The 26,369-nt window shown below is 41.0% G+C and overlaps 3 protein-coding genes across 3 annotated transcripts in view; all 3 read left to right on the forward strand.

Moving 5' to 3' along the window:
• LOC121604221 (unconventional myosin-XV-like) overlaps positions 1-4,032 on the forward strand; it is a 45,119-nt gene extending 41,087 nt beyond the window's left edge. The window contains exons 69-74 of the mRNA XM_041933675.1: positions 331-491; positions 580-713; positions 1,874-2,007; positions 3,427-3,560; positions 3,700-3,840; positions 3,931-4,032. Coding sequence (XP_041789609.1) covers positions 331-491; positions 580-713; positions 1,874-2,007; positions 3,427-3,560; positions 3,700-3,840; positions 3,931-4,032 — 806 coding nt within the window. The remainder of the gene's footprint in view (positions 1-330; positions 492-579; positions 714-1,873; positions 2,008-3,426; positions 3,561-3,699; positions 3,841-3,930) is intronic.
• A 1,404-nt stretch (positions 4,033-5,436) lies between these two features.
• alkbh5 (alkB homolog 5, RNA demethylase) lies at positions 5,437-10,284 on the forward strand. Its single transcript, XM_041934368.1, has 4 exons — positions 5,437-6,788; positions 6,889-6,969; positions 7,065-7,187; positions 8,526-10,284. Exons 1-4 carry the CDS (start codon positions 6,070-6,072, stop codon positions 8,683-8,685), a joined length of 1,083 nt encoding a protein of 360 aa, XP_041790302.1. The 5' UTR covers positions 5,437-6,069; the 3' UTR covers positions 8,686-10,284.
• Positions 10,285-10,580: 296 nt separating this feature from the next.
• mief2 (mitochondrial elongation factor 2) lies at positions 10,581-19,917 on the forward strand. Its single transcript, XM_041934348.1, has 8 exons — positions 10,581-10,756; positions 13,597-13,755; positions 14,072-14,237; positions 14,398-14,495; positions 15,664-15,840; positions 16,017-16,180; positions 17,568-17,720; positions 18,199-19,917. The coding sequence occupies exons 2-8, from the start codon at positions 13,618-13,620 to the stop codon at positions 18,707-18,709; spliced, it is 1,407 nt and encodes a 468-aa protein (XP_041790282.1). The 5' UTR covers positions 10,581-10,756; positions 13,597-13,617; the 3' UTR covers positions 18,710-19,917.
• Positions 19,918-26,369: the final 6,452 nt, after the last annotated feature.

The following is a 26,369-nucleotide window of genomic DNA, read 5'->3' on the forward strand; positions in this document are numbered from 1 at the left end:
CCTTCGATCTTATCAAATTTTCAAAGCTGAAAGCTCAAACACTGATTTTGTCCCTTGAAGCACTCACGCAGGACTCATCTTTTTTCATGTTTTCCTCCTTGAACATTAAATATATGTGACTGTACAAGTATTAATATGGCTTTTTGGGCTAGTTGTGTCAATAGTTTGTATTGGATTTTAACTATTTTTTAGCTACTGCAGGTCAGATATGGATAGTATTGGAAGAGTCTTTTATAAGTATTGCTGTGAGTGTTTTACAGTTTTGCATTGTTGTAATAAATAAAAACTGACATTGCAACACACATCACATATGTATGTGGGTGTGTCCAGGTCAGAATGTGCGTCCGCTGAACAAGCACGAGTATATCCTGGATGTTGCAACAGAGGCCGAGTTAGTGGACACCAACTACAGCTTTTGGTTAAGACGAGTCATCTGGACTCAGCCCCTCAAGTTTGAGAATGAACTCTGTGTCGCCATGCACTATAACCAGGTACGACGGATGATGTTTCACTCACATTCAGCATATGTGACCTATATATAGCATGTGCATGTGTAACTGTGTTTGTGTGTATATTTAGATCCTACCAGACTACCGTAAAGGCCTGCTAAATGTTCTTCCCCATGGAAAAGTAAGCGATCAACAGTTCCACCAGATCTCCAAACTGGCAGCATTGCAGCACAGAGCCAAAGACATCATCTTCATCCCCAGCATGTGAGAAAACAATACATAAAAAGCGTTGAGATGTTCTTTCTCTGACAACACAGCCTCTAGTTTCAGTGATCAAGTGACAAAATAGTCTCACAGATATTCTAAAAACTTTGTTTTTATTTAATCCATTTTACTTTAGTGATCATGTCATTGCTGTGTGCCACAACTCACTGTATATTCACAGTGGAGAATGTAGCAGACTAAACTGATCATAAAAAGAGAATACATTTAATTAAAAAAACAAGCATAGTGCATAAATAAAGAAAAAAAATGTGTCCTTAATACAGAGAAGCACAGAGACCATTTTCATAAAAATAAGAAATAGACTTTCAAACATACTGTACAGTGTAGTATATGAAACACACACATATGTACATATATTTAAACATCCACCCACCAAATTTCCTCCATTCCCTTAAAGACTTAGTTTACACAGCAAAGCCATTTAGCCTGTCATGCTTTAATACAGTCAACACTATTTTCTCCGTGCTTCAAACTTGCTCTCTTTTCCATTTGTCTTCTTTTGGCCCCTGTTGGCCTCCAGGTTCTTGTAATAAAATCTAAAGCTCTTATTCTGCGTTTTCTAAGTAAATATTCATATGTATTTCAGGATGCATTACTACTATTAACATATTAACACCAAATCCAATTTGATTTGTAAAAATTTCTCAGACAAAAAGAAACATTTTACTTGCAGGGCCTTAAACAAACAGGGCCTCTGTTTCAGCACATTTGAGAGAGATGCACATCAGATTTATGGGCCTGTGCTTTTGTTAATTAATTTGTATATTATTGTATATTTTATGTATATATTTAATATAGACAACATATAGGGTTATTTCACAACAGCACTGAAGCTACAATGGATGTTTTTCTAGATTTTCCATCTACATACTGATGGTCAACAACTGTTGGGGTAGAAACTCTTTGCTGAAGAGACCAGAATGCAGTGCAGTCAATAGTTTGTGTGTTTAAAGTGCGTGACCCTTTATTTTTCTCAACTGTAAAAACTCATGTTGTTATCACTATCTCTTTCCACCCACATAGAGCCGACAGCAGAACGGAGCAGCTCACTGAGTAAAATAATTCTGAGAAATGTTGAGAAATCACTGAGGCAGACTTGTGTTTATCTTAGATTCATTTTCTCGTCTTCTCTCCTCCAGACATGAATTATCGGAGTACATTGCCACACCTCTGTTCAAAAAGCAGCCACCCCAGCAGTGGGTTACCATGGTAACGCAGCACATGCAGCAAGTGCAGACCCTGAACCCGCACCAGGCCAGAGCACAGTTTCTGGGTAAGATCCCTGTTCACATGAAGAGGCATTACAGAGAAAAACTGTGATCGCAGCATCAGTATATATTGTGATATGGTACATTCTCAGAAAAATAAATTGAGAAACTGTTTGTGGACCAATTAATTAGACAGTAATGTATGTTTTTGCCAAATCAAGCAAAGAAAATAACAAATCAAGAGACTTTATCACATTAATGCAAAAACATATAAAAAACAATATATTTCTAAAACATATTTGAAACATTGCCCACACTAGCCTAATAGAGCCACAGACGTTTATGGGATTGTTACCATGTGATAAGCTGAAGATAACAATCTCTTGACAGGTGACACATTGATATTGTACATATTATCACAAAAATTAACCTTTGCAAGATATTTATTAGAAAAAATGTTGAGAAAAAGAAATCTCTTGTGACATGCCAGGTGACTACTCATGAAAAAATAGATTTCTGATCAATAATTCTGTAAAACAGTCTTTTAATGTGAGTTTTAAGATAAAGAACATGCATTTTCAGACAGAAAGACAAAAGAAACAGTGGTGTGCAATTTCTATCATTCTGATGTGTGACTTTCTCAAACTTCTACATCTGGACCCCATAAATTCCTGTTCTTGTTCTTGATGAGGTGGTTGCCAAAGTTCTTGTTGTTCCCTTCAACAATAGAAGTCGTCCTCTCCAAACCAAGACAAGCTGCACATTCTTTTGTCCATGTTCCCATACAAGCTGTGATATTATGAAGCTGAGAAAAAAATCACTTCACAGTTTAATTATTTACTTGTTTTTGGGCTTTCAAACACGTTACCTGGTCCTCATCAGCGGATTCAATAAGCAGCCAAAAGCAGGGCTATAGAATTCATATTGCTATTAAGAAGGAGACAGCACTGACAGATTGAATCTACCCATGAGGACCGTGTGATAGAGTCAAAAGCTCCAGAGCAACGAAGTGGTTGTTTTCCAGGTTCAAGAATGAACTGTTAAGCTCAGTCAATTTGTACTTAATCTTGACATTTACACGAACAGTAATATGCATTTAGATGTCGTCTATTAACAACAAGAAATGCTGTTGAAAATGTGTAAATTTGCACTTCTTAATGGATATTGTCAGAATAGAGAAAGTATTAGTGTCTTAAATAAGAGATTTGGTGATTTACTGTTGCTCTACCATAATGATAAGAGGCAGATTAAACAAAAATAGCCAAACCCGAATGCAATGCAGGTCAAACTTGAAAAAAACTAAATCCTACAATTCTCCATTATGCAACGCAGCTGTTTGTTTATTTAGACAACTGAACGTGATGTGTAAAATCTGTGATTTACTTTTAATAAAGTCAGATCTTTTGTCTAGTTCATGTGACGCCTCCTCAAAGAATAAAAATGTGACAATCTGTACTCAATCTTTCATGTCTTTGTACGTGCAGGGCTGGTCAGTGCATTCCCCATGTTCGGCTCCTCGTTTTTCTACATCCACAGCAGCAGCTCCACCACCTTCTACGCCCCCTGTATTGTTGCTGTCAGTCAACACGGTCTCCACTTCCTGCACAAAAATACACACGTAAGGCACCACACACATTCACTGTCGTCAAGTGCTGATATGATTCATCTCATCGTGACTGAAACATGAGCCCAGGAGCAGAGTCACGTAGTTTGAGTAACACAGCTGTGTGTTATAACGTTTGCATTCTGTGGTGCAGGAGCTGATGGCAGTGGTCCCCCTGGTGGAGGTGCAGTCCAGCCGCACCCAGAGGCCCACTGCTGGAACAAGTTACCCATACGTAGACCTCACTCTGGGGGACATGAACACACAACGGGTCATTCAGTTGCAGCTGGAGCAGGTATTACGCAAACAGGGACAAGACACCCTTTAGAGGTCACACATGTTTATTTTCAGTGGAGCTGTTATGTTGCTGTCTCTTTGTCTGCAGGGCCTGGAGTTGTGTCGAGTCATTGCCATGCAGGTGGAAAACATGATGTCTGTGCGGGAGAAGAGACTCACCCTGCCACCCAGTGAAATCACCATGTTATAACACATGCTCATGCTTAATTGCAAGCACACACGCATACATTCGACAAAACCCTCATCAATAGCCTACCTCTTCTTGCCTTCAGGTGTTTTTTGTGTGTGTCACACACACACACACACACATTAATGTGATATGTGAATGCATAAGAGTACCCTGAAGTCAGTCTTACTTTTGCTTGATTATTTTACTACATTAACTGAACAAAATGTATCTTGAAAACAGTGAAAATGAGCTCATATTAGTCCATGCTTCTTTCAGGTTGACGCTTTCATAATTGCACTTACGACTGTAGCTTCAATTGATTAAACATTAAACATGTTTTATCTGTACAGAATCTGTTAATTAACCCTGAGAAAGCGTCATAGGCCTGTGCCTTGTCATTGCAACATTTTATAACTTGATATGTAACATGTTTTTTATTTTTTTTATCAATGCTGTTTACTGTAAAACTTGATGTTAATGTAAACTGTTATATTCAATCAATATTATTATTGCATCAACTTTCTTGTTTTGTAAAGAACATTTTATCAAAATAAAATAACCAAATTTAAAGACAGAGATATGAGCACTTCTGCACTGAGTGATTAAAATGATAAACAACAATTAAAACAAGTATTTGGTATGAAGACGTGTCAGTATAAAACAGCGCAATTAAATGCTTTGATGTCACCATCAAGACTCAAATTAACAAAGCCTTAAAATATTTATTTTAATGATGCAAGTAACTATTTTTCCATTTTTTTAATCATTTTTTCATTGAACAATTTATCACTTGATCTATAAATCTGAATATAGGTATGTAGGTAAAGTATAAATTCATTAAATGTAAAAACATTTCAGTTCAATCAATCATGTTTTTTATTTACAGCAGTTACTGGGTTGGTTATGGACAGAAAATAGTGCAAATATTATCGACATGTGTTACTTCTGTACACCAGCTTTGTACTTGAGATATCAAGTAGTGAATTTGTGCAAAATGTCTTTTTTCTTAGCTGTGCACAAATATTTAGATACAGATTCTTATTTTTCATTCAAGAAAACCTTTCACATTATAGATCTTAAACGTCTGTTTGCATGTTTCATTCTGTTTGTATTTCCTCTCCACAGTAGGTAAAAATGAATAAAATATATATGGCTTCTTATTAATACTTACTTATTATAATTATACGAATAATAACAATCATTAGATGGGTATCAACACAATAAATAACACTATAATGAAAACTATCACAGACCTTTACATGAACAGTGTGAACTTTCTGGAAGTAAATGAGGTGTCAGTGGGACAAAATTAGCAGTGGTCTTAAGTGCCCCCTCAAAGTTCCCAAAATGGATTTATGTGTCTTCCGTTCACGACACGTGATCGGCCCTCCCCAAACTGGCAGGTCACAACTGAGCATGCGCAGATCTCTAGCAGGTTGCACGAGTTTATTTTCAGCCTTTCTCTGGAAGACGCGTTGCGATGCTGTAAACTGCGTTGTATGGCTATAACAATGTTTTTCCTGGACTTTTGAGTTACAACCTGGGTGGAACTTTTCCGGAACACCGAGGTTTGGAATTTAGCGGTGACATGTGAAATGTTGCTGCGTGGGTTGTCGGTATATCCAGGCGGCAACGGACAGACCAAGCCAGGCTAGCTTAGCTGACTAGCAATGCACCTCGGCTAGCTATCGCTAGCCCCTCCTCTGGCTAAGCGTGTTGAAGCGTCGACGCAGCGTTTAAAACAGCTTCGCTTGTTTGGAAGCCCGGTAATATCTACAGAGTGCCAAGTTTCATTCCACACTGCTGTTTCAATGCACAGACAGAGCGGCCGAGCAACTTAGCTAATGTTAGCTACCTGTGTCCGCTGGACGCCGCTGTGAGTGAGAGTGAGCGGTCCCTTAAGATAGCGATATCCATCGTCTAAGACTCCTTCTGACATCTATTCCGTTCACATTAACCACATGCAGTTAAAATTGTGCTGAAATGCAGCCCTGATAAAAGCTGTGTGTTAGCTGGGAGCTCACGTCGCACTACACCAGTCATACTGTTTTGGCTGACATGGCAGCCAGCGGATACTCTGACCTGAGGGAGAAGCTGAAATCCATGACTCCACACAGAGACGAGGAAAAAAATAAGTACGTGGACGGGACGAGTAACGGCAGCGGTAAAGGTCGAAAACGCAAGTTTCGAGAGTCCGACGACGATGAATACGAGCACAGTGATGACAGCGCGGAGCTCCGGGAGCAGGAGGCCCGTCGGGTGAGGAGCAGCATCCTGCAGAAGAGGATCTTCACACCGGAGGAGTGCGCCCTCATCGAGGAGAAGATCGACGACGTGGTCGCTCAAGGAGAGGCTGGACTCTACCGTGAGCATACCGTGGACAGAGCGCCGCTCCGCAACAAGTACTTCTTTGGGGAGGGGTACACGTATGGATCCCAGCTGGAGAAGCGTGGACCAGGCCAGGAGAGGCTGTACCGTAAAGGAGAAGTGGATGAGATCCCAAGCTGGGTGCATGAGCTGGTGATCAAGCGTCTGGTGTCCAGTGGTGTGATCCCGGAAGGGTTTGTCAACAGTGCAGTCATCAATGATTATCAACCAGGTGGCTGCATTGTGTCACATGTAGATCCTCTGCACATCTTTGCACGGCCCATCGTTTCAGTGTCCTTCTTCAGTGACAGCGCACTCTGCTTCGGCTGCCGCTTCCAGTTCAAACCGATCCGGGTGTCAGAGCCTGTGTTTGTCCTGCCTGTGAGGAGAGGGAGTGTCACAGTGCTCAGGTGATTATGGCTGTGTTTGCTATCATGCACTGATTGAACTGCTGTTTTTGTGTGGCCACCCCTGGCAGAAGTTGTCACTTAAAGCATTTTTCTTTCTCAGTGGTTACGCTGCTGATGACATCACTCATTGCATCAGACCCCAAGACATAAAGGAGCGGCGTGCTGTTATCATCCTTAGAAAGTGAGTCAACATGCTATCATTTAAAAAGTAATTATGTTATATGAAATCTCGCTTTGATGTGTGTTCCATCTTATGCACCCTCTTCTGTTTGCCAGGACCAGACCTGATGCTCCTCGACTGGACTCTGACAGCCCTTTAAGGTCTTCTCCTGCAGAGAGACCCGCTCCTCTGAAAGCCAAACGCTCTCATCGCAAAGCAGACCCTGATGCTGCTCACAGGTATACCACCACACTTAAAGACACAGTGAAGGTTGTCATGTGCCCAATCGAAACAAACCTCTGGAAAACCTGCCAGGTTTGCATAAATTAATTTAAAAAATCTGAGAAACAGACCTGAGAATAGTTGATGCTGAATTTAAAGAGCCACTTCACTAATTTCGGAAGAAATTGTTGCATTTTTGTAAGGTGTAGTTTTACCCCTATTATCCTTCAGGGAAACATGGAAATAGAGAGCACCCACACTGTCATCAATATGATGCACAACTGCTTAACAAGCAGCTACCAATGCATCTAATTTATTCTTCTGGAAATCACAGCCCCCTCTGTTTCACCTCAGAAACATGCGTCTCATGAGATGATAATGAAGTTTGTTGACTTGGATCCACTTGGGTATGTGGCTGTGTTCAGACTGGCTTTGAAATATACCCAGAGAGAAATGTGCATCTTGTTCTGCCCTATAAAGCCACTGTAATGAATTTCTCACAATCATCACCTCCTATGCGCATGATCATTTAACAAAACAGACTATACAACACTGCAGAAAAAAACAATTTTAAGTTGTTGAGGAAATTGCTGTTCTCGTATCAGATCATTCTAAAAGCTGTTTTCTTCTTGTGGTGACACCGGGTCAAAAACAATTTAAAGAACAGACATCCTTATAATCTGACCAGCAGTATATGAGGAATGTATATATTGTTAGTGTTCATTTGTACTGCATGGATGAATAAATATCTGTCCAGCAAAACTTTTTAAATGCAGCAATAGGAATTAAGTCCATGCTTAACATCCTGCCACTCAATGCTTGTGCACTGCTGGTCTTCATAAACAGGCAGCAGGATTCGCTCACCATTAATGTATATGATGTATTGGGATTCACTGCAAGAAGCGGGGGCTCATGAAGACATCAAAGGCAAAATAATTTCAAATCCAACAATAGCAGAAACAGACAAGTTTCTTCTTTCTCAAAATCATTACATTTGTAATTCTCTGCTCCCGCTCACACACACCGGGTGCCAAACATCATGTGAGCATTGTGGCTTTTTCTGTAAATGTGCTGCTATTTCCCAATGAAGCTGCAAGGAACATTCATCTAAATGTCTGAATGACAAAAAGCCATCAAGTTAACAGCTTGATGAAGTCAGTGATGTTACATATTGCGTGTCTGAAAAGGGTTGAAGAAGCACTTGTCCAAAGCTGATACAGTAGCTGAGAGTAACACTGTTCCTCTTGAGCAGGTGTCATGTAAATTGCAATAATGAAGCAGTGTTACAGTCGGTTGGAAAGTGATAAATGATGATCCAAATCTGACTTGGCATCTCAATGTTTTTTCTCCTCCAGGCCGAGAGTTCTAGAGATGGACAAAGAGGAGAACAGACATCCATCAGTGTCGCGTCACCGTCACCACAGCATCAGCTCAGAGAACTACTGGAGGCGTGGTCAAGACTCTGACAAACACCGGGAGAGTTCAGGACGCAAAGTCAAAATGAGACGCCACTGAGCACTTCTCTATCATACATATACCCGCTCTTTTACGTATTTCAATATTGTAACATTCTTTGATCAGTCATCATTTTCTTGCTCCACTTTTAGTCTGGCACAAGGAGCACAAAAATCATTGTCTGCATTTTGGTTTGAGTCTGGATAAGTTTGAGTGTATATTTGTTTCTGGCAGACCTTGGGTTAGTTACTACAGTTAGGCATTGATGCCAACGGTTCAATTCTTGTTTCTATGTCCATAGATACTTCAAAATGGCATGTATTTTTTGTAACCGAGATGTACAGACTGAAAGAGCTACAAGAAAGATGTATGTATGGACTTGTACAAAAGAAAACCTAAGCTGTAATCTAACTTGTTATAATGTATTATACATTTGTATAGTGTTTGATTTGGGGAACTTTTATGCAGAAAGAAACCTTTGGTTTTTCGCACCAACATTTCTGATCCTGTGCCATGCCAGATCTATGCTGTTAGTACACTTCTGCCTCCCTGTTGCAGTTTAAGTTGAAACAGCTGGCAGATGTGCAGCCATGCTGTCTGCGTTATGATTTTACTCAGCTTTATGGCTCATCTTGGTGGAGGTCACAATATGGTGCATCAACCAAACTGATGGAGTGATGAAAAACTCAGGCCTTGTTTTACACTCCTGTTTCAGTTTAAAGTTGCTTTACCTTATTGAGTGACAGGCCATGCTGTTGCTGCTCTGAATTAAATCAAAATTTTCCTAATTTAAAGTAAGTGATATGTGGGTTAGTCAGAACTTAATTTGAGCAAAACCAATTATGTGTCTAACTGGTGTCTAAACATTCAGGCAATAAGAAAGTGAATTTCCAGATGTATGTGTCCTTGCGGTTTGCTGTGTAAGCAGAGATTGCTTGCTCCCAGTCAGTCATATTTGGCAGCGGTACTTATTAGCTGACTGCTAGGTTAGTCTGGAGTTACACATGAACAAAAATAACCTTGGTTCAGAGGAGAAATTACTTTCTAAAAACAGGCTGAGTTGTGTTCATTTTCTAAAGCTCTTCAACTTGCAGTTAAAAATGATCGCAAGAAGCAAGTACTGAAGCCCTTCAAAGAATGGGACACTAACTTTGTGGACACAGTGGTGGCACACAAGGTGGTTGCATGGGTTTCAGTGGTCACATTTCTGGCTACAAGGGTGCAGGCTGAATGAAATAAAGCTGGAATTGTTTCCACAGAGATGGTCTGCCATTCATTAAAGTAAGATTGTCCCTCAACCAAGCTGTTCAAGCACCAGCCCAAGGGACTACAAACTGGAGTGTGTCTTCTACTGCCCGGAGCAGTAGTTACTTATATTATTAGGCATATTTAGGGAGGGAAGGTATAGTGGAGATGGGCTGCCATCCTGAAATCTAGCAGTTTCTAGCACCAGGATTGCTGTTTTATTGATTAATGTTAATTTAAGTTTCTAGGATCATGTCAGTTAAGTGAGGATTTTCAGTCTGGATAAAAGTTTGGGCCTTTGCAATTACATTTCTGTGTTCTTCTAATAATTCCTTAATTTGTATTTAGTTTGTATATTATGCATCCTTGATATTTCAAGAAAGTTATTTATAATTCAATAAAGAAAATATGTAAAAAGTATCTGCTTTTAAATATTTTCAATTGTGTAATCAGTGGCAACACAGACTCCATCAATGGAGCAAAATCAAAACTCACCACAAACTAACTTTTTCCAAAACTTGCTTAAATTCCATCTACTGATGAAGACCATCTGATATGATCACAAGTACTGAAACAGTTACTAAATTGACCTTGTGGTGAGATTACTTAGTTCTTAATGTAGTCAGTCGGTGTTCCTGAGCTTCTCCTGGGGGGCGCTACTGGACCTTCATGTTGATTACCAACTAAAATTGAAAAGAAGAAGAAGAAGAAGAAGAAGAAAGTAACTGTTAGCTAGCTGCTTGACACAGAATTACCACTTTATGTCCGTCAACGCTAGACAGTAATTTTACGATTTGTTGTTGGAGAGCATCGGAATAGCATTTTTTTTTAAATCAAAAGCTAATGGTGTGGAGTCGGACTGTTACATTTCTCTCCGCACTGAGTGGTAAGTATAATAGTAGTGGACGGTTAGGTTAGCTGCTACCGACTGCTAAATTAGCTAACAAAACTAACTAACCTATCTGGCTAGCTTTATGAACTGACGTTAGCGTCTAGCTAGGGTTGGCAGCCGTCCATCCGTTTGATGCTACTCTTCATGCTGACAACATTAAAATAGCTAACATTGGTCGATTGATTGGTGATGAAGGTTGGATAGATAAACATTGCGTTATGTTATGATCATGTTACTGATCTCTAGTATTACATTCGTAGACTGGGGAAATGGTCAGCGGGTGAATTATAAGGCATAGCAATGTGTTACGATAAATATGACGACAGTATAAGGATGACATGTAATTATATTACAATAGAAGTTTCAAAAGACACTTTTTTAAAGATCCTTGTAAGAGAAGTCAGCGCTCTTTTTCTGCGGTATCATTATGTAATAAGTCGTCCTTGTTGTATGGCAGTGCTGCCACCTTTGGTTACTTCAGCAGCCCACAAACACAAAAGAAAACAGTAGATACAAAGCATTTTTATTCATATGATTACTTAGGTACTGTCCCTGTAGAGAGACTGCTTGTCCCTCCAGTTAACAGTAACAACCTGACGGGTGTATGATGATGCTGCTAATACTATAAATATGTCACTATATTACTAAAATATGAAGTATTTTAATGCTAAAATTTCTTTAAAAAGTCATTTTGGAAGTGCTACATGCTACAGCACCATTGCGCTGGCTCGAAACAACAGCATTTCGGTTTTCACATTCCTGACTGAGTGATCCATGTGTTTATCAGTTACTCTATTTGTTTGCAGCCATAATCAGCTTAGCCAGTGTTGGGTAATATCTGTCAACATCAGGAGTCCTTGGCTTGATGGTAAAGTAACATTACGCAGAAAAGTGAACTCTTTTCTGATGTTGAATGTGTCACCTGTGTCCTGAACGTGCTGTAGACATGTGCTGTAACTTGACTAGGAAGGTTGTCACATATTTGACCAGCATGACTCAGGCATGCATTTGGTCTATAAATAGAGCATGTCTCCATTCTTGGGATCCTGTACCTTTGGCAAGGAGACAGGACACACACTTGGAGTGCACACCTTCAGTTTTGTACAGACTTAAAGTATATTTATATCATGGTAACATATGTGTCTACTCCAGAAATGACCAAGCTTAAGGGACCAGTTCACAGTTTGTCAACTAATTTCACCCATAATCAGTGTATCTTAAGCAACATAATCCACTGCTGCAGTTTACTGTTACCCTTGATCACAGGCTTGTAGTCAGAGAGGCAGCTGTTCTGCCAAAAGGCCGTTGTCACAGAAGACTTTTTCATCACAGAGGGAAAATCTGTGTAATTAATATCATCATGGATAGCGTCAATCAAATTGGCTCACTGGAAATGTTGGAAATGACACTACAATGAAGAAGAGCCTTTGTTAATGTTTTTAATTACACCTGTGATTTTTCCTCCTGTGCTGATTCATCTGTGAAAAAACCTTATCAACAAACCCTCAACTAAGTTGACTTTCTTTTTAACAACTCCTCTTGCACATAAGCAGCCATGGAAAAACAAACCAAAAGCATGGTTCCCAAGTCTTCTTTTCTTTTATGTAGAATGCTGGTCTGATTATTCTGTGAGCTTCCTGTCTTTTAAAAACTAGATTCATCATGGTTGTTTAAGGCCTAAAATATGATTCCAAATGCATTGTGTTTGAGGCCAACATAAGACTGCAGCAGAGTGGTTAGTCCCTCATAACTTAAGTTGTCAAATTGGTACTTATTAATGAGTCAAGCCACTTTTATTTCAATAGCCCAATGTCACGGATCAAAACATTTCCCCAACCTGTACAGCATGAAATAACATTATTTAGTGCACAAAAGAAAAATGTTCTTCATGTCAACGGCATAACTTCAGGGCTGCCACTAACTGCTACTAAATGATTAATCTGTTGATTTGTTGTCTCGATTAATTATTTAGTTGTTTAGTCTGTGAAATGTCAGAAAATTGTGCAAAATGTCAATCAGTGTTTCCCAAAGCCCAAGGCGACTTGCTGAAATTTCTTGTTTTGTTTGTTTTTTCTTTAAAAAATAGTCAAACGGATTAATCAATTATCAATTAATCTAATAGTTAACAAGTAATTGATTAATTGTTGCAGTTCTACATAAATTAATACATGACCGACTGTTTTGAAACTATATTTACAAACATTCATTAATATTGTTTCTATGATGGCCATGATGCTCCCACAGTAAAAACAAAGCTATAAGAAGCTAGAACCATATTTATTTAAGTAATGTTGTGTGTTTTTTGACACTGGTACTAATGAAAACTGCAGACAGAAAGTTGTCAAATTAAAGGAAAAAGCAAAAGAAAGTATCTTAATAAGATCACCGTAAGACTCCAGAACAACTTCAGTGCTCCTTGGAGTAGATTCTCCAGGTGGAGGTCTGCTGTGTGGATGAACATCATTCTGCCAAAAAACATTCCCTCATTTGTTTTGATGATGTTGAATGAGAGCACTGCCTAGAAAACTGGTCTAAAATCTCCCGTAGATTTTCACTTGGGTTTTGTTCTGATCACTGTGAGGGCTGTGATTTACATTATTTTTCACATTCATCCAACCAACCCGTCTTGCCAGGTTGTATAAAGGCATTTGCTTTTAACTTTCTCCTCTCCTTTATCCAGATATTTCATAATATTAATGTAGAAATGCAGCTGTGCTCCATGGTTTCTGATTCCATGATAAACAATGCTGCTGCAGTTCAGTTTCCCTCCACCTGATAATATTGTCTTGTGTTACTTTCTGCTCACTTGAATTCATGCCTTCTCTCTTCTCAAGGCTAACCACAAAAAGGAAGCAATGAACTTCCAGGGCAGTCGGAGGCGAGGAGAGGATGGCATCGCCATGGTGATTGACTTCCTGCTGTCTAATGCCCGGCTGGTTCTTGGAGTTGGTGGGGCTGCCGTGCTAGGAATTGCTACATTGGCAGTGAAAAGGGTAAGTGATTTTGAGGTTGTTAGTTATACACCAGTGCGTCGTATATACGGGTCCTCCATGAATCCGAAAAGTGAACTCACTGTAACAAAAAGTTACAGTGAGTTCACTGTAACTATCATATATTCTCTGTACGTATTCTCACATTCATGCCTTTTTTCCATTGTGGTTGTGTTGTGTGGAACTGAGCTAATATGATGTTCCAAACAATTACCATCAACACCGTTACCTGCAGGTTATGGCAGTGTATGTCCTCTGTATTTGGACAGTGCATCGTCAGTCATGCTCCATGTTTGTGACAATGGGTGTTTGTGTTTAGCTCATAGAGCGTGCAGGCCGTGCAGCTGATGATGAAAAGGTGGAGCAGAAGATGGCTGAGAGCTGGGAGGAGTTGAGTTTGGTCTCTGCTTCCCCCACAATGATCAAAAAGGGCATTGAGGGTGTGGTGATGAAACATGTTGCCAAGGCAGCCAGACAGCAGAAAGGTATTGACTACATCTCAGCAACCAAAAATGTTCAGGAAAATGACACAAACAAATATATCACAAATAGTTTGCAGAATTTATAAGGTATATATTCTATTCATCATTGTAGCCCATATTACTTAACAACTGTTTGACAAGTTCTGTTCTCTGTCACTATCAGCTGACCTGTGCCAACAACCTCAGATGTCGGCTCTGGAGGTGCAGTCTAAACCTGAGTCAAAGTCCAGGAGGCTCCAGCTGTGCGTCCTCAGTTTACAGGTACATTCTGACACACCTCATATTTTTTGAAGGCATAAATTATGGTTTCTGTCCGAGCATCTGCCGTAAGAGCTCTGCTCAGTGTAAGCTCCTTCTCCTCCTTGTGCATGTGTAACATGTTGTGTAAAGAGCAGCGCTTAGGGGATTGTTATGCTCTGGTTAGGCTGCACAGAGCAACAAGAGTCCTTCATAATCAAAATTCTGTGTGTGCTCATGCAATGGCTGTAAAGAAGAAGTCAAACAAGCATGAAACAGCTTTGAGTTAGTGTGCAGAACATCTACATAAGCAGTAGTGTTGTGGATATAATCTGTACTTGCTGCATGAAATCATTTGTTCAGTAAATGTTAGTGGAGCAAATGCATGACTGGACATAAGAGTGGATTTGAAACAATGACATTTGCCTTATGCAAACTGTATCTTTTCTGAACTGCTGCACATTATATATTTCTATTCTGCACCTCTGGAAAGTTGCTGTCTCAGTGAATACTGGACAATGAATTTTCCTTTTGTCCAATTCTTGTCATGCGAATTACTTTTGTTTCTGTAAAAACAGGTAATGTACAGGATTGGCCCAATATTGACAGTAGAACCCGTTCCATTGTTACCTCTACAGGCCTGATTTTCATGAAACTTGGTGGAAGGGTGTAGCATCATCCAAGGACCCATCAAATTTTGGAGCTGATTCGAATCATGGGGCAGATACTTGAATTATTTTTCACTGTCTTTAACAATCTGAGATAGGGTATTCGGCCTTGGCAGAATAAATGTCATACACCTTAAAATCCAGCAGATGGTAGTAAAATTCAATAGTGAGAAAACCCAGCCAGTTGTAGAAAGACCATGACTCCATATAACAATCCACATTCATGGGTACCAGTAATACTCTGGGGCAGCTGACACATGTAGCTTCTTAAACTTCATACAGAAAGCAGTTGTTATGGAGACATATATAGTGGCTGCTCTTGCAGATTTGCATATCATAGAAGAGTGAGCTAATGTTCTTCATGGAGGTCTGCTCTTTGAGTGTCCTTCTAGTTTCAGATGCTTCCTAGGTCCAGTCGTGTTTTGCCACGGGTTGGGCTTTAATACTTACTGCTCTTATAAAACAGTTAAGGCAGAAACCACACATGCTGTGTATCATTGGAAGAATATCTGCAATCTGTTTAGGCGCGCCTGCAGCAGTACTATCACACGAGGGTGGCACTAGCTCAACATGAGGTCCAGAGGGCTCAGTCTTTAGCTCTGGACATCTGCATGGAGATCCAGGGCTTTCTGCACGGCCGTCATCCTGACATGCCCCTGGGAGAAATGAGCCTTGGAGGTTCTCTACTGGATGACCTGCAGGTACACACTCACACAATATATATTAGTTTTGTTGCTGATAATACACTTTTAGAAAACGTTTCTACCCCTCAATAATGTCATGCCACCTGGGTTTATTTCTGTCTGTCTCCCTCTCTGTCTCTCTCTCTCTCTCTTTGTGTGTGCATGTGTGCGTATGTGCACGTGTCTGTGTTTAGGTGGTCAGTGCAGACCATGCATGTCTGCTGGTGCCTCTACAGCTGGAGGCCTCTCTATGGCGTCTCGTCCCAGGAGAGGAAACACTGCTCACACACCCGCTGCACTGGATGGTCCGACGGGTCAATCTGGAATATTTTCCTAGAGGACGCAGCTACTGGGACAGGTGAACAAGGCCAGATTTTTAAAAATGTTTTTATTCATCAGGCAACCTGCATGTTTAGTTATAAATATTATCATTTGCTGTAACTAGCAGATTATTACTGTGTTGTTTGTGTTTTTACTACAATTTTCATGTGTAAATCAGTAAATAACAAATAAATGTAGGACTGCATATAATGATCATTTTCATGATTGATCAATTTACTAATTAATTGTGTAGTCAATGAAACATCAAAAAATTGTCAAAAAATATCCATATCGGCAAAAGAAATGTCTTGTTTGACCAAAAGCCCAAAATATTCCATTTACAATAATATAAGGTAAAAAAAGCAGCAAATCATCTCATTTGAGAGGCTGCAATTAGAGAATGCTTCACATTTCTTTTACTGTTTTGCTTGAAAAATTACTGAAACATGTAATCTATTATCAATATGGTATTGGCGATTGTTTTTTTTTTTCTCAATCACTGACCATTTTAGCTCTAACTAAAGCTGAAACCTTTAGAAACATTCACATGCAGAATTTTTAAAAATGCCTTATTTAATACTTTTACTGATACCAACACTGAATCAAATCGATATGTTTTCTGCGATGTGAGTGTAAAGGGTGATGCTACCTCTGCAAGCCTTTGTAACTTACATTGAAGCAGTAATAATAGACTTATTTAAAGGATAACTTTCGTTTTTTACAACCTGGACCTTATTTCTAGCATTAAATACGACCATTTACTCACCCAGACAACTTTGGTGGCATTTGGAGTCGTTTTGAAGAAATTAGCCCCAGAGGAGCGGCGCGTATATCCGTATAATGCGAGTACAGGGCATCCAGGCGCAGCCTCTATATAACGCATAATCTGCGGTGAAACTCGTTCATATTCCAATATTTTGTTATGATATGCTGGTGCTATTCCCCTCTGAGCCGGCGGTCGGCTAGTTTAGCTGTAGTTTGGCACAGCTATGGTTCATTATTGCGTATTCGTAGCCGACCGCCGCAGAGTTAGTCGTGTTGTGGCTGGCTGCTCGCAGCATGCGGCGTTCGGTAATGACATCATCCACGTCAGAGGTAGTTGTCTAGAGACGCCGGATATTGATAACATGCCACCACGGGCTCAGAGGGGAATAGCACCAGCAAATCATAACAAAATATTGGAACGAGTTTCGCCTCAGATTATGCGTTATATAGAGGCTGCGCATGGATGCCCCGAGTACTCGCATTACACTCCTCTGGGGCTAATTTCTTCAAAACGACTCCAAATGCCACCAAAGTTGTCTGGGTGAGTAAATGGTTGTATTTAATGCTAGAAATAAGGTCCGGGTTGTAAAAAAAAAGTTATCCTTTAAGCACGGGTATTGAGCCATTCACTGAAACCAGTCTCTCCTTGTGTCTCGTAGGTACCTGGTGGGCGGCTACCTGTCGTCAGAAGCTCTTGTGAACATGTTTAGTAAGACTATCATGGAAACTATAAACTGGCCATCCATCAGCAGCACTATGGACTGTCTTGTCAGACCTGTACTGGGAGGACCAGACCTGAGACTGGAGATTCGGTTCGTGTTCTTTGTTGTTTTCAATGTTGACATTCAATTACAAGTCAAATGCTTGGTTTTCATGAGTTAACACCACTGCTGTTGCACTTTTAAATGTTACAGTTTGAAGTTTACAAAGAAGTGATAACACAATTGTTCAATAGTTGGTGATGCAGCGCCAAGTGCCAAGTTGCCCAAAAATGATAAAACTGGTTAAATGTCAGTGGTAAGCTGCTATTCAAGGACAATGCTGTTGATTTACCTGTTATCCTTTTATCAATTGCTAAATTTTGTTCCTGATGTGTGACACCCTTCCCACAGTCTTGCATGTAACAGTCCAGATGATTGTTCACATTACTCCTTATCTTCTGAAGGTGTAAATAGGCAACCCAAGTGGCCAAACACATAGATTTATTACAAGCTGTGTGATGTTTTTTGTGTGTGAAGCTTAATGTGCTTGCTCTCTCTAATGGACTTCTCTCCTAATGTAATCCTTCAGGCCTGGAAATGAAAAAGAAGGGGCTCAAAGCAGTGATCAGCCCCTGTTCATCTCCATGCTGCCTCTGCTGAGGGAGGGGGACGTGGTCCTGACTGCCCAGCCTGAGCTCACCTCTCCCTGGGTCAACGCCTGGCACCTCTCTCTCTACCCGTGGGAGACTCAGCGCCTGGCTCAGCTCGACGCCGCTGATGCTGGATGCCGCAGACAGACACTTAAAATCCTCAAGGCGGCATGCAGACTGAATCCCGCCTTGCGACCACTCGAAGCCGCCCCGCTAGCCAATCTCATCCTGCACCTCAGCGACAGTGAGAGCAGCTGGTCCCAGATCAGCCTGGATGTGAGATTCCAGCAGTGTATTGTAGAGCTGATTGGCTACCTAGAACAAGGGGCGTTGCACAGTTACTTCAAGCCAGCTGTCAATCTGCTCAGCGGCTTGTCAGAGGACCAGGTGGATCAGATGGGCTTCATGCTCTACTGCGCTGTGTCAGAGCCTGAAATACTGCTCATATAACAGTCTGCACATACAATACATTTCTCAAGCTCTGACACACACAGAGATCAAAGGATAATCTTTTATCATCCAAGATTGGTTCATGGCAAAGACGTTGTATTCTTCCCACCGCCTTCTCTCGTTGTTTATCTCCTCCGTCCTGCTTCAATGCGTGGGAACAGCGTACAGTTGGAATGATGAACTGGCAGGCCACCATGGACATCTACGCTGCAGGAGGAGAAGCTACAGGGAGACTTCAGATGTGAAAGTGATAATCAAGCTTAGCCAGCCAGTGCAAGGAAAAAATACATACCAAGGAAAGGAGCTGAGAAAGAGTTTATCAAGGTGTTTGAAACAATGCTTCAGTATGTGCCTGATCAGAACTGCCCACACACACCACAGCCAAGTCTGCATTTAGGTTTGTGTGCTCATTAGTTTTCACAGGGAGTCAGTGATGGTGAGCTTGGCCAGGTTCAGTTCAGTATATCCATTAACATCAGAATAGCAGTTTATTGCTTCAGTGCATACATTTTTTCTGTCTTTAAATTGATGCTGTGTGCTGTGTATAATTTTCCTGAAAATCCTTAATATATTTCAACTATGCAGAAAAATAATGACCTGCTGACACCCACCAGGTTTTGTGCACTTATTAAGCTACTCAGTCTGTCTGAGTTGGACTTGATGAACTCAGCATGTATATTTTATTATACTGGTGGTGGAAGTGTGCAGTATTTTGTTTGACTTGTTTAGTGTTCAGTCTATTGCCAATCATTTGGGTAAACTAACCCTTTTCAATTATGGTTTAAGTTTCCTAATAATTTTATGCACTTGCTTTTACATACAGTATGAATGTTGTGGACATTTCTTCAGTTGTGTTTTCTTGCTGAGTGAAAGAAATTTGTTTGTGATTGAATGTTGAAATGGCAAATAAAAAATGTAAGCGTTTGTTTATACACTCGAGCTGTTCAGAGATCCTTTTCTAAAGTGATTCAAATATAGGTGATGGGTGGCAGGACAAAATTTCCAGTCTTATTCTGTGCCAAAATGACTCTGACAAACAGGTGAAGTTAAAATGAGGCTGAATTTGTCAAATTTTCCTGAGTGTTTGTAGTCAGAATTCCTCTGATGGTGTTTCCTTGATGAGCTGTGGCAGAGCCTTTGAAATGTGTATTAACACGGAATATTAAATCCGGGGTCAAATTCCTTGTGTCTACAGATACTGGATCAATAAAGCAGATCTCTCAGTAAGGACTGTGGATTTTGTCCCTGTCACACTTGAGTTATATGAAGAAGGGATCTGTTCAGTACAAACTGGACTGATTGCAGTGACCACTAATGTTTTTGTCATACCACGTGGACATTGTGAGCATTTTTTAAGATGTGAGGCTTTAATGTGCTGAAACCACTCAGACAAGATTAGACTTTGACAGATTTGTTTGATTTTACTTAGTTGTGGTTATTTATTATTGTTTTTGATGGTTGCTATGGAAACGGGCTAAAACTAAGCGTGACGTCAAAAGATCGATGCCCTTTTCTGCTCCACGAGTGACGTATCAAATGACTGGTGCGGGTCCAGAAACAAAAAAAACCCCCAAAACATAAAAAGAAGTACAAAAAAAGGAGGAGGAGTGAAGAGTCCAATTACTCCTCAACATTCCTGGTAAGTCCATTACCCGACAACCAACTAAGAAAACTAGGAACTATCTGACTGCCCAAAAGAGGCAGCGCCATCGCCAAACATTACAACAATCCCATTATTAACATCTGTTAACTGCTTGGCACTAAACTAAAGATTACCAGACAACTATCAATAGGTCTATAACAGCAAAAAGGGTGAAATGGCACACTAACATGCGAGGGGGAAAATAAATGAATAAAATACACAAATAAAAAGAAAAAAAGGCATGTTATAAGGATAACAGTTATAATCATGACATGACTATAAAAACAATGAAGCCATAATGTAATTTAAATAAAATGAACACAAATACACAATAACCAATGATCTGCCTCCACTATCACAACAGTGAAAGTAAATTAATTAAAACTAACACAACACACAGTCACACATGACCTGCATAACTTTGCATATTATATCCTGCCTATGCAATTGGTTGCAAAGTAGCTTTAAGGATGTGCATGCGCACAAACGCTCAATTTTATGCCCCTGCATTACTGTTGGCTCATCCAATCAAACACAAGTACCAGTTACTGCTCATATACATTTACACATCACCAATCCATAGGAAACTTTAATGCCCAGAATAAAAGGCTGGCTATGGTAATATGGAACATGTAACGGGACTGCCTGAAAACTATATTAAGGCACATCAACTTTGGTTGCAGAAAGGGAAAAACAAGAGCAAAACCGTACAGCTACATAATGCCTCAACGGAAGTGTAAGACAAAAAATAAACAAGGAAGACCCACAAAGCATGTTCCTGTATGAGCATATCAGACCAAAGTCCAGGAAAACTTTTCAGGACTAACCTCCTGAAGCCTATGCCTCAGCGTTCTGTGGCAAAAACAAGGAAAGGAACGTGCTGGGGAGGCTCTAAGCTTGATTCAATACTGCGACCATCATGCTGAGAAATGTACATAACATTGTTCAGGTTATCTTACCCGGGGCTGGAGTTCGGCAGAAGCAAAAGAGAGTCAGGCTTACTGTGACCATGACAGCATACCATTTCCCGCAGCGAAGTCTAAAAGTTTTTAATGCACTGCAGGGCTTTCTTCGGGTTGTCAAAGCGGTATTTAATTCCTCCAGGCGCTGTGAAGGAAAGGACAGCAGGGTATCCAATGCTGAACGGGATTTTGGCCGAGTGAAGTAAACGTTTGCAGTCCAAAAACGAGTGTCGTCGGTCCTGCGTGGCCTTCGAAAAATCCTGATAGGAGCTTATTGTGTGTCCCTGCCAGCGGACATCTCCCATCTCCCTAGACAGACTTCGCTCCTTCTGTTGGAATCTCAAAAAGCGCACAATGAATGGCCACGGCGGAGCTCCGGGTTTAGCCGGCGCCAACGCTCTGTGTGCGCGTTCTAGGTCAAGGCCTCCTGGGAAGTCCTCGTGAAGAATCTCCGGGAGTGTATCCTTTAAAAAGGCTATAGCATCTTTATCCTCGGCGCGCTCTGGAAATCCGTAAATAATGGAAATTAGTTCCCTCGTCTTTCTCTGTCCTCATACTCAACCAATTTGGCATTCAGCTTCTCGACATCTGAGGCTAAAGCCAGGGGACAGTCACGACGTTGCGCCTCCACGTCTTCAAGCATGTCTAGCTGAGCCTCCGCACTGGACATTCGGGTTAGCACGTCGGCTAATTTCTCCTCAACTGCAGAAACGGCTCTCCTCGTCTCCTACAGCTCTCTTTGTAGTTCTGTAAAATGCCTCGATTGGTCCTCGGATAACTTCTGAAGAAGCTCGAGTATCACGGTGTTGGAGGACGGCTCGGCTACAGTAGTATCCGAAGTGTTTGAAGTAGTCTGCTCAGTCCTGGAGTTAGCATTAGCCTTGGAGCCATCGGGCTGTTGAGCTGCATTAACGTCGTTCTTTCGCGGATTCGGCATTTTGCTTGCAACCAAAATATGTAAAGAGTCTAATGACTTATGAACCAAATTAAAACAAAGCGAATAAAACAGATGAAAACAAAATTAGCGGCGACAGCACCGGGAGCTCAAGTTTAGGCAGCCTTCTTCGGTGGCGTCCAAACGTTATCACCCTTTTCCCCACAGGTTTATCTTAAATTATCTTTGTTTTAAGATAGACTTGAAAAGATGTGAAGCCGTCTTTAATGTGCGGAAACTCCTCAGACAATTTTAGACTTTGACAGATTTGTTTGATTTTACTTAGTTGCGGTTACGGACTTTATTATTGTTTTTGACGGTTGCTATGGAAACGGGCTAAAACTCAAGCGATAAGCGTGACGTCACTTGATCAAGGCCCTTTTCTGCTGATCCCTTGATCAAGTGACGTCACGTATCAAGGACTGGTGCGGGACCAGAAATGTATGACTTTGAGATGTTTTCCGGATTCAGTCAGTGGCAGCCTCCAGGAGGCTTTTCCGTGCTCACTTGTGACCGTGAGGTTTTGCTGGACTCTCTGCATCTGCCAGGTGACAAAACTGAGGTAGCCTACGTTTATTTCACTTTTTCTTCCCGACAGGTTTTTATCTTAAATTATCTTTATGTTTTAAGATAGACTTGAAAAGATGTGAAGCCGTCTTTAATGAGCGGAAACTCCTCAGACAATATTGGACTTTGACAGATTTGTTTGATTTTACTCAGTTGCGGTTATGGACTTTATTATTGTTTTTGATGGTTGCTATGGAAACGATTTGGCATCTGAGGCTAAAGCCAGGGGACAGTCACTACGTTGCGCCTCCACGTCTTCACGCATGTCTAGTTGAGCCTCCGCACTGGACATTCGGGTTAGCACGTCGGCTAATTTCTCCTCAACTGCAGAAACGGCTCTCCTCGTCTCCGACAGCTCTCTTTGTAGTTCTGTAAAATGCCTCGATTGGTCCGAGGATAACTTCTGAAGAAGCTCGAGTATCACGGTGTTGGAGGAAGGCTCGGCTACAGCAGTATCCGAAGTGTTTGAAGTAGTCTGCTCAGTCCTGGAGTTAGCATTAGCCTTGGAGCAATCGGGCTGTTGAGCTGCATTAACGTCGTTCTTTCGCGGATTCGGCATTTTGCTTGCAACCAAAAGATGTAAAGAGTCTAATGACTTATGAATCAAATTAAAACAAAGCTAATAAAACAGATGAAAACAAAATTAGCGGCGACAGCACCGGGAGCTCAAGTTTAGGCAGCCATCTTTGGTGTCGTCCAAACGTCATCACCCTTTTCCCCACAGGTTTATCTAAACTGAGGTACGTTTACTTAACTTTTGTTTCCACAGGTTTTGGCAGATGTGTCGCAGGGGAGCCGGAAGTCCTCAGACAATATGAGGCTTGGACACGACAAAAGGCATCTGCCGGGGGACAACAACTGAGGTAGCCTCCGTTTATTTCACTTTTTTTCCACAGGTTTATCTTCAAATATCTTATTGTTTTAAGATAAACCTGAAAAGATGTTAACCCATCTTTATTGTACTGAAGCCCCTCAGACAATATTAGACTTGGAGAGGATGACGAGCATTTGCTGAGGGACAAAAACTGTGGTACTTACTTAACTTGTGTTTGGACAGGTTTTGGCAGATGTTTCGCAGGTGAGCCGAAACTCCTCATATAATATGAGTCTTGGACACGACAAAAAGCATCAGCCGGAGAAAAAAACTGAGGTACGTTTACTGGACTTTTGTTTCCACAGGGACAAAACCTGAGGTACGTTTACTGAACTTTTGTTTCCACTGATTTTTGCAGATGTTTCCCAGGAGAGCCCCGGTAATGGTGAGGATGGAAAAGCCCCAGGTCTGTGTTGTCGGCTCGCAGTTTGAGGGAGAACTGCTGAGCCCCGGAGATTACGAGAAAGACCAAGCGCCGGGGGGACCAAGCTCAGGTACGTTTGCTAAACTTTTGTTTTCACAGGTTTTGGCAGATGTTTCGCAGGGGAGCCGGAAGTCCTCAGACAATATGAGGCTTGGACACGACAAAAGGCATCTGCCGGGGGACAACAACTGAGGTAGCCTCCGTTTATTTCACTTTTTTTCCACAGGTTTATCTTCAAATATCTTATTGTTTTAAGATAAACCTGAGAAGATGTTAACCCATCTTTAATGTACTGAAGCCCCTCAGACAATATTAGACTTGGAGAGGACGACGAGCATTTGCTGAGGGACAAAAACTGAGGTACATTAGCTTAATTTGTGTTTGGACAGGTTTTGGCAGATGTTTCGCAGGTGAGCCGAAACTCCTCATATAGTATGAGTCTTGGACACGACAAAAAGCATCAGCCGGAGAAAAAAACTGAGGTACGTTTACTGGACTTTTGTTTCCACAGGGACAAAACCTGAGGTACGTTTACTGAACTTTTGTTTCCACTGATTTTTGCAGATGTTTCGCAGGGGGGCCCCGGTGATGGTGAGGATGGAAAAGCCCCAGGTCTGTGTTGTCGGCTCGCAGTTTGAGGGAGGACTTCTGAGCCCCGGAGATCACGAGAAAGATCAAGCGCTGGGGGACCAAGCTCAGGTACGTTTGCTTAACTTTTGTTTCCACAGGTTTTGGCAGATGTTTCGCAGGGGGGCCAAAGGTCCTCAGACAATATGAGGCTTGGACACGATGAAGAGCATCGGCCGGGGGACAAAATCTGAGGTAGCCTACGTTTATTTTCACTTTGGAAATTTTTTATACTGGTTGTTGTTTCGATTACACTGGTTGTTGTTTTTTATCACTGGTTGTGTTTTTGTATTACTGGTTGTTGTTTTTATTATGCTACTCTTTGTTTTATTATGCTGGTTGTTGTGTTTTTATCACTGTTTATTGTATTTATTTTACAGGTTGTTGTTGTTTTATATTGGTTGTTGTTTATATTATACTTGTTGTTGTTCATATTATGCTGGTTGTTTTTTATCACTGGTTGTTGTATTTTTATTGCAGGTTGTTTTTCATTATACAGGCAGTTATTTTTTTACATTGGTTATTGTATTTTTATGATACTGATTGTTTTTTTGTTATATTAGTTGTTATATTTATTACACTGGTTATTGTATTTTTATTACTGGATGTTGTTTTTATTATACTGATTGTTATTTTCATTATATTGGTTGTTGTTTTTATGATACTGGTTTTTGTTTGTATTATACTAGTTTTTGTTTTTATGATGCTGGTTGTTGTTTTTTATCACTAGTTGTTGTGTTTATAGCACTGGTTGGTGTTCTCCGAGTAGCGTTTACAGGAGTGTTTACGACGGTTTACTGTGTTTTAAAAGGTTTCACTGGATTTAGGTCTGGTGGCCACCTTTTAATGTAGCGGCTGTGGCGAGCACAACCTTCACACTGCCCCAGAGGAGATGTGAGCCCCGGTGATGCTGAGGATGGAAAAGCGCCAGGTCTGTGTCGTGGGCTCACAGTTTGAGGGAGTACTGCTGAGCCCCGGAGATCACCAGAAAGACCAAGCGCCAGGGGACCAAGCTCAGGTACGTTTACTTAACTTTTGTTTCCACAGGTTTTGGCAGATGTTTCGCAGGGGAGCCGGAAGTCCTCAGACAATATGAGGCTTGGACACGACAAAAGGGATCTGCCGGGGGACAAAAACTGAGGTAGCCTCCGTTTATTTCACTTTTTTTCCACAGGTTTATCTTCAAATATCTTATTGTTTTAAGATAAACCTGAAAAGATGTTAACCCATCTTTATTGTACTGAAGCCCCTCAGACAATATTAGACTTGGAGAGGATGACGAGCATTTGCTGAGGGACAAAAACTGTGGTACTTACTTAACTTGTGTTTGGACAGGTTTTGGCAGATGTTTCGCAGGTGAGCCGAAACTCCTCATATAATATGAGTCTTGGACACGACAAAAAGCATCAGCCGGAGAAAAAAACTGAGGTACGTTTACTGGACTTTTGTTTCCACAGGGACAAAACCTGAGGTACGTTTACTGAACTTTTGTTTCCACTGATTTTTGCAGATGTTTCCCAGGAGAGCCCCGGTGATGGTGAGGATGGAAAAGCCCCAGGTCTGTGTTGTCGGCTCGCAGTTTGAGGGAGAACTGCTGAGCCCCGGAGATCACGAGAAAGATCAAGCGCTG

The sequence above is a fragment of the Chelmon rostratus genome, chromosome 3 (genome assembly GCF_017976325.1).
Source record: "Chelmon rostratus isolate fCheRos1 chromosome 3, fCheRos1.pri, whole genome shotgun sequence".
In the NCBI taxonomy this organism is placed as follows: domain Eukaryota; kingdom Metazoa; phylum Chordata; class Actinopteri; order Chaetodontiformes; family Chaetodontidae; genus Chelmon; species Chelmon rostratus.